At 42.5% G+C, this 14,545-nt stretch overlaps 1 protein-coding gene across 4 annotated transcripts in view; it reads left to right on the top strand.

The window, feature by feature from the left end:
• PATJ (PATJ crumbs cell polarity complex component) overlaps positions 1-14,545 on the top strand; it is a 140,715-nt gene that overhangs the window by 61,622 nt on the left and 64,548 nt on the right. For all 4 annotated transcript variants that reach the window (XM_048312764.1, XM_048312761.1, XM_048312763.1 and 1 more), the window contains exon 26: positions 1,061-1,178. In XM_048312764.1, coding sequence (XP_048168721.1) covers positions 1,061-1,178 — 118 coding nt within the window. The remainder of the gene's footprint in view (positions 1-1,060; positions 1,179-14,545) is intronic.

Consider the following 14,545-nt stretch of genomic DNA (forward strand, 5'->3'; position numbering starts at 1 on the left):
CACTGTACACTTTTGCTACTGGTAGATTGAATTAATTCCATTCATTATTGTACTCTGTGTTCAGTGCAGCACTTTCCTGTTATGTTTTTTAAATGGATGAGATGACAGATATCTTTACCTCACAAAATTTTCCACATATTGCAGCTCACTACTTCCACCACTCTCTACAAATTCAGCTTCAAGAATCTAAAAATCAATACGCAGGTTCAGCTTTCATTGCACACACTGAAAAAACCCCACATTATCCTGGGCTTGGTGTGTTTGGGTGTTGTGTCATATTTCCCAGCCACAGAAGGAATTAATTACGGGAATTCTGGGTGCTCTAATGGCATCTCCTCCCTGGTGTTTCCTCTCTAAAATGCATCCTGCTATTAATAGTGGGCTTGCAAGGGATGCAGCTGAGCATCATTTAGTGGAGTCGTCGTTGGTGCAAACCAAGGCAGGACCCAGCTCCTTGGAGCTGTAAAACCAATTGCTGAGCTGAGCCAGTGCCTCCAGCAGACTCCAGCCTGCTCTGTATTCCTGCCATGCGCCGCTATATGCATCATTATAGGAGCTGCCTGTATTTATGTGAGGTAATAGAATTTTATTGGGAGATATCACTCAAAATCTTTATTAAATTTATGCCGAAGTACGGATGGACTGTGATGGTTGAATATTCATGTATGGACTAAGAGGATTCAGTTCTTATTTTATATTTTAAAGAGATTGACGTTTATCAGCACCAGACAGTTTTGTTATGGAGTCTAATAAGAAACAGAGTATAATTTAATGTTTGTTTTTAACCCTTGATTAATGTTCACACTTTGACGTTTATGACAATACGCAAGTATTTTTGTCAACAAGTAAATGTGCATGCACAGTTGTGTTTTGGTTTCTTTTTCTTGATGTTCAGTGTCACTTCTTGCTCTGCTTTCTTGCACATAAAGCCTTTGCTGCAGAATTTAGCATTGTAATTAAGTGCTGTGCCTGTGCACAGTCAGTGCAACAGACAATGGGATTTCTTTTCGTGTGCTCAGAGGTTACAAAACATGTAACTCTTTGTCTTTGAATCCATCAGAGAAAATATGGGGCTCCACCTCCCATGAAGCTGCCACCTCCTTACAGAGCACTCGAAAGGCATCATGCAGAGGAGGCTGCCCTGGATGAAGAGGAGGATGAGGATGCTTGTGCAGAGAGTGAGTAGTGCTCCGATCATTATGTCAGATCGCACTTGTGGGACACAATCAGGTGGGGATAAGCCATTTATTGCTTGTGGGAAGTGGTGCTCAGTGTGGCCACAGCACCAATCCTCAGCGTGGTTTGTAACTTAGATAGTTCTTCTCCTCAGCCAGGCGCCCAGGGCTCAGCTCTTCTGAGGAGATACAGGAAGAGCTCTGTTTGTTTTCAGTCCCAGAACATCTAAGCCGTGTCTGGAGGAGTTGCTTGGGCAGAGATGTCAGCAGTGACAGGAGATGTTCTGTTTTACTGCTCTAACTGCAGTGGTAGTCGAGCAGTTGCGGGTTGAGGACCACTGGTGCAAAGTCCTTGTCCAGAAAACCTGCTGCTGATCCCAGGCAAGGCTGTTCAAGCAAGATGGTTTCCTTTAAAAAGAAAAATCTGCTGATTTGTTGTTTCGGTGCTCTGCTTCTGGTTTTGTAGCACTCTTCATGGGAAAGGTTCTGAGGTTGTCCCATTTGGGTTTGGCAGTGGTTTGTGGTGATACTCACTCTGTTGGAAGAGCAGGGGCCTAAGGAGTAGGAAGCAGTGCCAGTGGAGAGCTTCTGGCAGCATGATTTAGATTCCAGCTGCTTTTGAATTACAACTTTGGTTAATTACAACTTTGGTTAAATGGAATATTATTATCCATATCTTATCTTGCAGTAAAATATTTAGGAATACTGAACTTACAATTAGGAGTCCTAAATTACTTTCTAAAATCAGTTACCTTTTATCTTTATGCTCTTTTGTACCAAATCAGTATAAGGTGGGATGAGGCCTTGACCAGCCTGGTCTACAGGAAAGTGTCCCTGCCTGGAGCAGGGGGTGGAATGAGATGATATTTAATGTCCATCCCTGTAACATTCTGTATTCTGTGTGGGCTTTTGTTGGGGTTTAGTTTGTATTTTTTTGCTACAGTGATTTTCTCATCATCTTGAGCTCTCAAACCGACTCTGTAAACCTCAAATTGTAACAAACTAATTCCAGCTCGTTATTAAAGCTCTAATTCCCAGTTCAAGGATAAGTGTGATAAGTAGGCTGACACCTGAGTTATCTAATTAGGATATGCCTCAATCCAAGTGCTTGCTGGGCCTAAGTTAATACTTTGCACAGAAGTAATTCCTTATTCATGGGCTTGGTCATTTTTTAGCTGTCCTGCCATCCCTAATGATATTGCTGGCTGAGTCTGGAAGCTGAAAAGGTAAAGCTACTGCTGATATTAAATTCATCAATCCTACCAGACTTGGCAGCAGCACACAGATCTGTTCAGGGGAATCTCCTTCTCTCTCCCCTTTTTACTGACTGAATGTTTTGCAGTGGCCATCTTTTCCATGAATCTTGGAAGAGATATATTCTTCCTCACCTCATTCTGTTTCTTAAAAAATAGAAACAGGCTAAAGAAGCTTCAACTAAGTTTGTGCCTCAACCCTTGCAGTGAAAAGCATGTTAGAAGTGATCCCTCTGTACTTGATGACATTAAGCATCTTGGCAGCTGTGGAATGGGCCTTTACAGAGTCCCTGTTCTGTGATCATTTGAAAAACAAAATTTTCTCTGCAAATTCCAGTACAGTATTGTTTTTGTGAACTACTTGATGCTCATAACTTCTGTCCTGATTCTTGAGCACCTTTCCCAGAAATCCCAACCCAGGCAAGAACTTGTCTTTCTTAACTGCCCATTTGTATGTCCACATTGCTCTGTTCCTTACCCACTTATCCAGCTAATTCTACTGGGTTTTTAACCTTAACTAATAATAAATCAACAGGTGAGCTGGATTTATTGCCCTCCTTATTTAGAAGATAAGGTATCTTAAAAGGAAGATGTGGTGTCAGCCCAGGTAAATTCACATCATTACCTCTCCTTTATTTGCTCCCTGTAGTTCTCAATCTCTGTCACAGCATGGAAAGCTTTAGAGGGCATTTTGAGGTGGGACAGCTGTTAAATCTGTCCTCTGGTTGTGCTCCTGATGGATTTTACTTTATTTTATTTTTTAGCATTCTTATTAATGCAGCTGCAGTGCCAGGAACCTGCCCATCAATTTCTTTCAAACTCCAGAAATACTTTACTTGCCCCTCTTGACATTTTTTGTCCTTGCTTTTCAACCCTTCCTCTCATCTTTTGTCTCCACATCCTCCATCATTCCCCAGACTGAAAATGAAAGTCGAGCATTGTTAGTCTTCCTTCCATACTTGGAGAATTTTCCTTTCCTTTCTGTCCCATCCATATTGCCTCAGAGTCTCCATGTTTTGTCTGTTTTCCCTTTAAAGTGGCTGCATAACCTTTTGGTATTGACTGAATTTCCCCTGTGGGGTCTAAACCCACTTGCCTTTTGGCAATGCTCCTTTTTATTTCTGCTTTCCCACTGCTGAAGCTGGAGCTCTCCTTGCTGACCTGTTGGAACAAACAGTCATTTCTTGTAGATGTTCTCCCTTTTCTTTCCAAGTGTTGCTTTTGATCTTAAGAGGGCAAATCCTTGTTGGGAACAGAACTGTGAGGTAGTTTTTGGTTTAGAGAAACTCCAGACATGTCCTCCATGTTTCTGTGGTTTAAGAAGTCTAAAGTTCCAGCTGTTTGGTTTGGTTTTTTTTTCAAATGTGACTTCTTGCACCCAAGACCCTCAGTTTCAGATCTGCTTCACCTTTATGTTTCATGCCACCACTACTTCCAGCATAATTTCCTAAGTTCCTAGGTAGCTTTTGCTAGACTTTGAAGGCGAATTGAAAGTTGTATTTCCTCTTGGTTTATTTCTTCTTCTAGTGGCACTGCCAAATCTTTTATCAGTACCCAGCTCTGAACCTATGTGTGGGTTTTGTTTTCTCTTTGCTTTGAGGTTGCTGTTTCAAAGCTTTCAGTTTATGCATGAAAACAGTTTTGCACAACTTGCAGTGTGTCCATCCTGTTGCAAAAGGGGCTTTCAAAATGCTTCATCCTCCAGACCTGAAACATTACAACACAGGTTTGGAGTTTTCCCTTCCCACACTTGCCCGTGGCAGAGGCTGTTTTGGAGAAAGAGGTTTTTTTTTTTTTAGACATCCCAAATCTGAAAAACACCGGGTTGTGAATGGGATTTTTTTTTGCCTTTTTTTTTTAATCAAAACAAGTAAAAGGAGGGGAGAGCACACAAAGGAGCTATTTGTGCTCATGGGCAGCTGTGCTGCAGACGGCATCAATAGGCACTGGTGTGTTTCCCTGGAGTGGGGATGGCTGGAGGTGTGCTCTAAGAACCTGCTAATGGACTTATGTGCACCCCGTGGTGGCTTATTGCCATAATGAGGGGTTGGTAGTAAAAAGAAGCAGAGGAAATGGATGGGCAGAGCAGTTTGTAATGGAATGTTTCGTGAGGTTTTCCTTGGGGGAATTCCTAGCTGTACAATTTGGATATGCTTTTGTGACCGAGTTGCAGCAAACATAAATTAGATAGGAGGGAGCTGAAAAACCATTCTAGGAAAACTGAAAAGACAACTGGCAAAAGAACTTGAAATCCTTCATTCCAACTGCTGCTATATTTTTAGTGAAATCTTTTGTCAGTTAGTTGACTGAGATCGATCCGGTTGGTTTCAAATGAGTCTAAAATAATAAAAATAGATGGTTAATAAAAAATTTGTGGAAGGTGGCTTAGATAATGGACTAAGCTACTGCTGTGCTCAGACTTCCTGTCTGCAAGGATATTTAACTGTATCTAATAAGGGGATAATAATGCCTCCTTCCTTTTATTTTGTCTCTAGATAATGTAGAAATCAATGAAGCTGTAAGAAAGCATAATGATTTATCTTCCTAAGATGCTTTTTGAGGAACAGTGGTTTCTCTGCTAAAGCAAGAGATTTTAAAACTTCCCTGGTATTTTGACTGTGCATTCTTGACTCAGAGGGTGGGGAGGCCCTGGCATGGAGAAGTTGTGGATCCCCCATGCCTGGAAGTATCCAAGGCCAGGTTGGGCAGGGCTGGATGAGCTTTGAGGTCCCTTCCAACCCAAACTGTTCCATGGTTCTGTGATTCCCCGTTGTGATAAATCTGTGGGTGCAGGAGGGTTGGGTTGGGATTGAGCAGCTCTTAACACACCTGAGGTCTTTAGCAGCATCCAGGTGCCAGTGATGTCTGTGATCAGTGAGAGCACAGTGATTTCATTAAAAATAAAAGATGGAAGTAAAAGGAATCGAGTTCAGTTGAGACTTTGAGGAAGGTATGGTCAAGTACATGGGCTGGGCAGAAACAGGATCTCTGGAAGTGTCTGTGCACTGCTGTGGGCGAGGATGGGAACGTGATGATCAGCATTTTGGGAAAATGCCAGGATTATTAACAAATGACTAAATAAAAGCCAACCCACTCACAGCTCCTGGGTGTCTCACTGTTTAGAGTCTGGTTTATGCAAAGTTGTGCTAAAACAAAGGAAAATCAATCCTAACTTCTACTTTTCATTTTGGGGAGGGGATCAGCTGAAAATGTTGATCTTCAGTGGAGGCAGCTCGTGTAGCCAAGCGCTGCCTCTCCAATAGATGTCACTGCAATCAACAGCAAACAGAGATGATGCTCAGAGGGGAAGATGTAGCTTGGAGAAAGGCTTCAAGCTTTATGAAAATAAAATACTGCAAAAGTAGTAATTGCAAGATTTAATGTTCTTAAATATAGTACCAAGTGTTTTTAATACGGTGGATTTCCCTAGATCAGGCAAGAGCCAGGATTAGACAAATAGAGCAGACACTTTCATTTTTCTGCTCTGTGTTAATCTCTATTTAATGTGACTCTGTGCTGCTAATCTTCTTTTCCCATTCTTGTTCTGACCCATAATTAGCTCAAATGCGTGGGGTTTGTAACCAGCCCTAATATCAGATCCAGAACATGCTGGGCAGAGCCACAAAGCTGCTGTGCCACACGGGGAGGGATGAGGGAGTTGGTGTCACTGCAGCTTGAGGTGGTGGGTTCGTTTGGGGTTTTGTTGTCGGGCTGGTTTCTTCGCTCCCTTTGTGAATCACACGCACAGTTATCATCTGATGAAGTATTGCGAGAGGAAATTACATTTTTGATGAAGTAATAGTAAAATTGCAGCTGGGACTTCTTGTGGTTTTTACTGTGTGCTTGACATAATGCACTGAACAGATGGCTGTGTGTGTGCTGTGAGACATATTCTAAAGGAAGGACAATGAACTTTGAAAATGAACAAATTAATGATATTAACGAAATAACTGAGTATTTTGAGTTGTTTTAAATGTAGCTTTTGGAAGAGAGAATTAGTAGGACTTCCCAAAATAACTGAGTATGTTTATAAATTCAGAGAGAGATTTTATCTTTGCTTTTTTTAATTACTAAATGAAGGATTTTGAGTCTTTTCAGTGTTTCAGTTCAGCATTCATTGCAGCGAAACTAATATTGCTTGTTTGGGGTTTCAGCAAAATACAAGTTATGATGAAGTTTGAGCCTTTTTATGCTTATAATGACAGATTGGTTTTGTTTTCTGACATTAAAAAAAACCCCAAACAAACCAAGCAAACCCTATGCCACGAACACATATCAGTGTTGGGAAACTGCAAGATTTGCAGCGTTGGGGAATAACAGATTTAATGAAGCCGTTTGTGTGAGAGAAATTAATTTTTAACCCCAGTAGCTCGCAGGAAAAAGGATGCTCAGATAAATAACATTATTAACTGCTCCTTTGCCATGCAGTGGGTCATTAAGCAGGAAGGTACCTGCAGCTGCCAGCCACACAGCCACGCTGGGGGTGACTCGTGTTTGGGGATAGAGATGTCATTCGGATGCTGGCAGAGCACAAACAGCAGCTGGGAGCATCCGTGGGTCAGATGTGGGAATCCAGGGATCTGCTGCTCCCTGCATACTTCCATAGGCAGCTCTCCTCTGCTGGCAGATGTAACTGGGAGCTTGTGGGCAGCCCGAAATTAATATAATTGATGGCATCTCGTAATAGAAACAGACAGACGGTTTGCCCTTAAGGAGAGAAAAATCTCAGGAAAATAGGCCCAAGGTCGTCAGAAGGAAGACAAGCCCTGAGCCTGTGTGTGATGAGGATTTGAGCTGCTTACAGCCCTGAATGTTTGTCAGGAATGCAGATTTCCTGAGTACATGCTGGTATAGCAATGGTACAAGGGGGTTTCCCAGGTAAGGATTCACATCTATCTCTATATCGTGTTTGTTTCCAGCAAGTCATTTTTAAGCATTTTTAGTGATAATTTAGAACTAGTGAAGTGCTGGAGAGAGACAATAATAGCAGAGATCTTTTTTTTTTTTTTTTCCCTTCAGTTTGAAGCATGGACATATAGCATGATTGGAATATTGAATGCATTTAATATCTTTAAAATGTTTTGGTTTGTGTTTGCTTATAAATCATTGCTTCTGTGTGTGTCAGTGCTCAACATTCTTATATACAAAACTGGCTGGAGCACACAGTGCTTGAAGTATAAGAATTTGTAGCATTAAATTTCTTGCTGTATAGAATAATCTGCTCTTCCATAACTGTTATTGTAATGCAGAGACAGATGGCTGAATTTTCTTCACTTTGCTTGTTAAGAATGTGTTAGGTAAATGTTTTTAGACTAAAATAAAAAGCTGCTGGGAATCTAAACTGAATATTCAGCATTTTCATGGTAGAAGGAGGCATAGCAAGAATAAAGCAATGTGATAGTAAACAAATGAGCTATTTGCAATGAAGGATAATCTAATCTTTAAATATTGCCTGAGATTGCATTTGTTCTTAGGTAAGATCTTTTCTTCCAACACCAGCCAGGTATCCAGAGAATAGCACTGAAATGCTCGGCATGAAATACACTGATTTGATGTTATAAGGTTATTACATTGTCTGGGGCTTGGTGCAGGTGGCTGATGTTGTTTGGGATCTTTGATCTCGCTCCGGTGTTACAGATAAGTAATTTCAGAAAGAAGATAATGTCTGTGGTATAAATCTGTAAACACAGGTACAAACTTGCTAAGAGACAATGATCCAAGTAGGTCTTTATATTGCTCTCACCCAAGCACTCTTAATATCACTGCAATGACTTGCAACCAAAAACATGTTAAAAGGATGTAAATATTTAAATAGACAAATGAAAGGCAGACACTAGCTCGTAAAAGGTGGTTATGTGTTTATATTCTTGACTAATAACCTGGTTTTTAGATGGGAAGATACCTTTTGTCATTACCATCGTAAATGATGTTGCTCCAATGCACCGAGAAAAAAAAATTAAAAAGAAAACTCCACAGTGCCTCATGTCTTGCCCAGACTAGCACAGCATTGCTTCCAGTTAGAATACACAGCAGATTATTTGCATAATAGCTCTGTTCCAAAATGGTCTGCTCGGTTTAAGCAGTAGCTGCTCCCAATATGTACTGGAAGTAAGGCTCTAACAGAAGGGAATTATAAAAAATGTTAAATGACAATAATTTTATCCTTTACAGACGTTACCTAGTTTTCCACAGTATTGCAGCATTTGAGACATCTGTCCAGAATCACTTCTTGAACTGTCAGGAGGAAGTTGAAGTTATTTTTTGCTTCTCAGTCTGAAGGCTTGATTCTCCCTTATTCCCTGTCATGGTTTAGGGGCCGCTCACCAGTTTGAGCAGGTGTGTAATTGCTCTTTATCGGGGTAGGTGGCATTGAAAAAGCAATCCAGAGTATTTAGCTCTAGGTCTGCTGGCTACAGCACACTGTGACAGACCAGGGAAAATTTGCTTTATGCCTTGTAGTGGCCACGTGTGTATTGAAAACTGATTGCAAGCTAAAGACATTAGGAAGGAAATCTATATGCAGATATACTTCTGTGTGTGTGTGTGGGCTGTCTGCATCAGAGGAACATTTTTTATCACCAAATTCAGAACACTTTTGCCATATTGGCTTTAGAGGAGATGTGGCAGCTGGCTGGAGGGCAGGTGGTTCTTTCTGCTGCCCCAGAAGTAATAATGAGCCCTTTCTAATCAGTGTGATGATGTGCATGTCTGTTTTCTTCATCAGTGCTTGGAGATCGTGGCTTGTGCTTCTCTCTGTGCTTCCCCAAAAAGTTATTAGAGGAAATGTTGTAATCTGAGGTTGCCAGAGAAGCTGTGGCTGCCCCATCCAAGTGGAAGTGTCCGAGGCCAGGTTGGATGGGGCTTGGGGCAACCTGGGATAGTGGAAGGTGTCCCTGCCCATGGCAGGAATGAGATGAGCTTTAAGGTCTCTTCCAACCCAAACCACTCCATGATTTTGTTATCAAGGAAACAGCAAATTTCTGCTGCTCTGGCTATAAAAAGTGCTGTGGCTGGAAGGGATGGGGCTCTGCTCCCCAGAGGCATGGGGTGAGTACCTCCCTCGAGACACCCCTTAATCCAGGCCACCTGAGGAATGGGAAAGGATTTCCAGCATCTAGATGGCACATCAGGTACCACTGACCAGGGGCTTCTGGTGCTGTGAGCTGCCAGCCCTGTCCTTGCCCTGCCCTCCACCTGCTGTCAGCATCCACAGCTGGAATTCAAGATCCAAGGGCAGAGTTCATATTGAGGGGGAAGGGAAGTGAGTGGAGCAATGGGGTTCCTGAGTCAGGAGGTTCGGCAGGAGCACGGGACCCGTGAGGGGACTGTTTGTGGTCGTGGTCTGGGGGAAGGACAAGAGTGGGGGAGGACCCTGCTCCTCTGCATTTCTTTGTGCAGACAGGCCAGCACAGAGCCAGGAGCCGTCCCAGCAGCTGCAGCTGAGCCAGCTGAACTTGAGACCTCCTGCCCAGGTGATGAGTGTTCTACTGCCAGGGGACAGAGCTGCAGGTGAATTACAAACGTCTGAAGCTGGGAGTGGTAAACCATGACTTTGCCAGATCCTTTATGATTGTTTTGTAGGTACTAAGTGCTTTTAACAGTGGGGATTTTGTTTTGTTTCAGTGCATTAGGTAGTTTCAGAAGGGTTCTGCATCCTTTTAACTGAAAAACAAGCATGTTAGTTATCATAGATTTATAAACTCCAGTGTGCTTTTTCTGCAGTTTCAGAATGGTAAGCCTAAGCAGGTTTTTTAACCTGTAAATGTTATGCTTGTACAGTATCCTGAACTCTTGTTTCTCTAGAGAAGTACAGACTTCCCACTCCTTAAGGTGAGGTGGGAAATCATCATTTTCGTGGTGTGATGGTCCTGGGAAGATTACAAGATAAGATAAGTTCCCATAATGTCTTGGGGTGACTTTATGATGTGTATCCCAAATCGCTGCCCTATGCCCAGAAATTAATTCTTGTGCCTTTCTTGTGCACACATACTTGTAATGTGCTGTTACTTAGTGATGAACCATGTACCTAAATTGGGAGGGATTTGGAAGGAAAAGCCAGAGGGTGGGAAGGCACAAGGCATTTTCTCGTGTGTGCACTTGCACATGGAGCTAAGTTTCGGCTCTTAACACTGTGCTGTGAGAGCAGAGAGGGGTTGCACCTCCCAAATGGCTTTTAGAGGCCTTGTGCTACTGAGCCTCCATCCCTCCAGGTGCTCTGGGAGGAAAGAGCACTCCCTGTATGCCAAAAGGTGTATATCCTGTATCACTACAGTGTGTGATGGTCCTGGAATCCATCTGGCAGAGCTGTGACTGTTCCGTGGTGCAGAGGAAGGAGAAAGGATGAGATTCCCTTGGTGCTGGGCCTCTTGCTCCCTGTGCCAGGCTCACCTGCAACCTGGACCTTCAGATTTTGTCATTTTCCTGCACTGAACTGTAAATCTTAATGCAAGGTTCTGGACCAGAAACTATTTTTTTCCAGGTGTTTGGCAAAAAAAATCCAGTTTAAACCCATAAGGTTTGGCTGTAATTTCCTCCATCCATTTTGTAACTTGCTATTCTTTTAAGGATAAAACAGGTTATTTAGGGATTAATACAGTATCACTTTGTTGTGCATCATTAATGGATTTAAATAGACAATGCTGTAATTTTACAGCAAGAGTTCATTTCAGGATTGATTTGTTAGAAGTACGGATGATGTGATTTTTAAAGTATTGTTTGTATAGAAGATGGGATTTTTTAAATACTGTTTTTCAAGGGCAGAAAGTCACTGAGGGACCAGCCTGCCAGCATGGTGCCTACTGAGGTATCTCTGAAGGGCTGGGAGAAGAGTGGAAGGGGAAAAAATGGGATGAGACAGGGATGTGATGGATGAGGGGGTAAGGAGAGCTCTATGCAAGGATGAGCACGAGCAGCTTGTGAGCGACGGCCAGGAAAGAGGTGGGAAGGGATTTTGTGAGGAATGGGGAGCTCAGCGAAGCCTTTTGGGGCCAGAAGAATGTGGCTGTTCCTTGTGTGTGCAGGAGGGATGTTGTGGGATGGGGATGGGCAGGCCTTGCACAGGGACACGGGGATGGGGATGGCTCCTGGCATTGGAGCATCCTCGGGATCACCCTCCGGCATCCCTGGATGGGGCTGTGCAGCAGCCAGCTGGGACAGCTGCCCCAGCCCCTCCTGCCTGTCCCTGGGCTGCCTGGTGTTGGCAGTCCTGCCCCTCTGCCTTCTCAGCTGATTCCACGATTCCGGAGCACCGAGGTGAGGCAGGGCAGAGGCAGTGGCTGGGAGCCTCCAGCCAGGGCTCCAGTGCAGAGTTGTGAGGGCTTTAATGAGTGGTGCTGTGAGGGCTGCAGCTAATGAACCTGGATTCCTACAGAACAGTGTCTCCCCTTCGCCTGGCTTGGGTGTCAAGGAAGGTGTGAGCTCTGCTTTAAGCTTTTCCTGTGGCTGGAGCCTTCCTGAGGCCTTCCCTCGAGAGAATTCGCTGACTTTAATAAAGTGTGAGCTCACACCCAAGCCTTTCCCCCAGTCAGGGTATTTATCAGGTTTCTCTCCTGCCTATTTTCATGAACTTTTTATAGCACCTTGGAGACCCCTGGTCCACCATGAGATTTGCTGCCAGTCCAGAGATTTGGGGCCAGGAGCTTGGATTGCACGGGGGATGGTTGCATGTGCTGAGTTCCTGTAGGAAAACAGAATAAAATTAGCTACCCTATTAGAACTAAGCTTAATTTCTATTAAGAGACTAAAATATAATTAATAAACACTGGAGCATGACCCCTGGACTGCAGTTGGGAAGACCTGGCATCTCTTTGGTTGGTTGCCATCTGTTGGATGTCTTGCTTGGCCATCTGTCGTAAGAGACACAAAGCATCTTGAGACTTGTGGAGCTCCACGCCACAGTTCCCAGAGGTCAGATAGCCATGTAAATTTTAAAATAAAATAAAATAGAAAGCAGGATCCATGGAGTTCCAGCTTACCCAAAAGACAGTGTTTATTACTGGAGAGTACGTTGTGGATGCATCTGAATCATCTGATTTGAAGGCTAAATTCCATGAGAGGGGAAAAAAGAATCAATTGAATATCAAGCCAAAAGAATTACAGTAAAAATTACCATACCCCACTCTTATTTTTCCCCTCAGGCGTTTATTTTTTAACTTTCTCTTAGTTGATTTCCTCCTCCAGTCAGAGTGGAAAAAGTGAGTCTATTTAATATAGTAAAGTTTATCCATTTAGCTCTTCCTCCTGGATTAATCCTTGGAGATGGATTTCTTTTGCCAGAAGGAAAAAGAGAGAGTGCTTGACGTATTGCAAGTCTCTGCTCACATATATCATCAATTTCCTGATTATAATTGTGTTCATTTCAGAAATGCCCAAAGCTTAATGCATTAATATCTTTATTTCATTAAATACATTAGAAGAGAAGCTATCTGTTGTCTAATAACATATTTTGGTACTAAAAAAAAAAAAAAAAAAATCATCTCTTCAGACACTCTGTTCACTTCTTTGTGATACAGTTTTTTTCCTGCAGAAAAATGAATGCCTTGCTTAGCACCTCCTATTTGAAGGAAAGGTGCCTGACCCTGGCACTTTTATTTTACTCTTTTGTGGAAGAGAAAACAGATCTGCCAGGCTGCATCCTTTGGAGAGCTAAAAAATAATCGGAATAGAATTTCTAATACAAAATATTGTTTTATTTAATCAAATCTGTCAAGTGTTATGATGTCATAAGTGCAGCACAAACCTGATTAACTTCTCCAACAGGCTCTCAAGACAGCTGGTTAAATAAGATGTATGGTTTATTTGGGGAGAGTGTGCAACTGCTTTATGATTTCACAGGATTATTCAGTGGGGGATTTGTGTGGAGAGGAATTGTTATCCGTTCCTCTGTCCAGGTTCCCCTGCCTCACCTGATGGAAGAGGAATTTGGCAGCTGTAAATGCAGGAGCTGCTTCTTGACTGCCACTTGCAGTGCTAGGGAAAGATCTGTGTTCTCATTAGCACTGGGTGCCCACTTATTTTCAATTTATATCACATAGGACAATTGAACATTCTTCTTAAAACTCTTGCTGTCTCATTTTAAGAAGAGACCTTTTAGTGAATTCTTTATTTTGTTGGTGCCTTTCTCTTTTGGAATAACAGCCATAGCTCAGCAGTGTGTTTTCAGCCTGGAAGTTTGTATTTTAGTGTATTTACATGAGAGGTGTTCACTTTGTCATCCTCTCTAATGTTCTGCTGAAAACCTCCTCCTCCAGGGAGGAGGAATGGATTTGCAGGAGTCTGGCATGAGAGCTGACTTTGACAGAGGAGGGAGGAAGGACCTTCTCCTTCATCTCCACTTCTCCTGGGACTTCTCCTGGGCTAAAACATGATCTCAAATCAGAGTGCTGGGCTGTGATTAACACATTAGACACCGTAAATTAGGACATCATAGCTGAAGATAACGGAAATACAAAGTAAAAGAATGATTATTGTGTGTTTATGAACAGAAGGGGCTTCAGAGTGGAATTGCAGGTGTGTATTTGTTTCGTTCCAAGGCACAGAAATCTGCAGCAGTGCCAGGTGTCGCAGTCATTTTTCACTCATTTTTCATTTTACCTCAGCAATCAAAGGCAGGCGGTGACATTGGGAAGCTCAGGTTTGTACCTAAACAAAGCCTGATGACTCAAGTACAGTTTGATAGCTCAAAGCTCAGAAGTCATCAGGTAGTCTGTAAATGTTTGAAGAGCTGTAATCAGTTTGATGGAAGACAAAGCAGGTATGAACCTAACAAAATACTGATAGCTGCCTAAATTTAAAGAAAATGAGGAGATAAACCATCTAAACAGCACTGTGGGGTTGGGCAGGACTTTTCCATAAGTGAACTCGCTGTACCTCATGTCCTCTAAAAGCTAGATATGTAGCTTTTTAAATATTTAGCTGCTTTTTAATTTAAATTGGCTTTGCAGTTCGTTTAAATCAAACATTTTCTGCTCTTAACATGCATTGGAAGTTTTAAAAGGCAATCTGCATAAAGATCTGAGCATACTCTAAGCCATTAGCTTAATTTTCCTGAATAGCTTTTTTCATTTAAAGTATGTGGGCACCCAGAGGATTGAGAGGAATCTGGACCCAGCACTGACC

The sequence above is a fragment of the Corvus hawaiiensis genome, chromosome 9 (genome assembly GCF_020740725.1).
Source record: "Corvus hawaiiensis isolate bCorHaw1 chromosome 9, bCorHaw1.pri.cur, whole genome shotgun sequence".
NCBI lineage: Eukaryota > Metazoa > Chordata > Aves > Passeriformes > Corvidae > Corvus > Corvus hawaiiensis.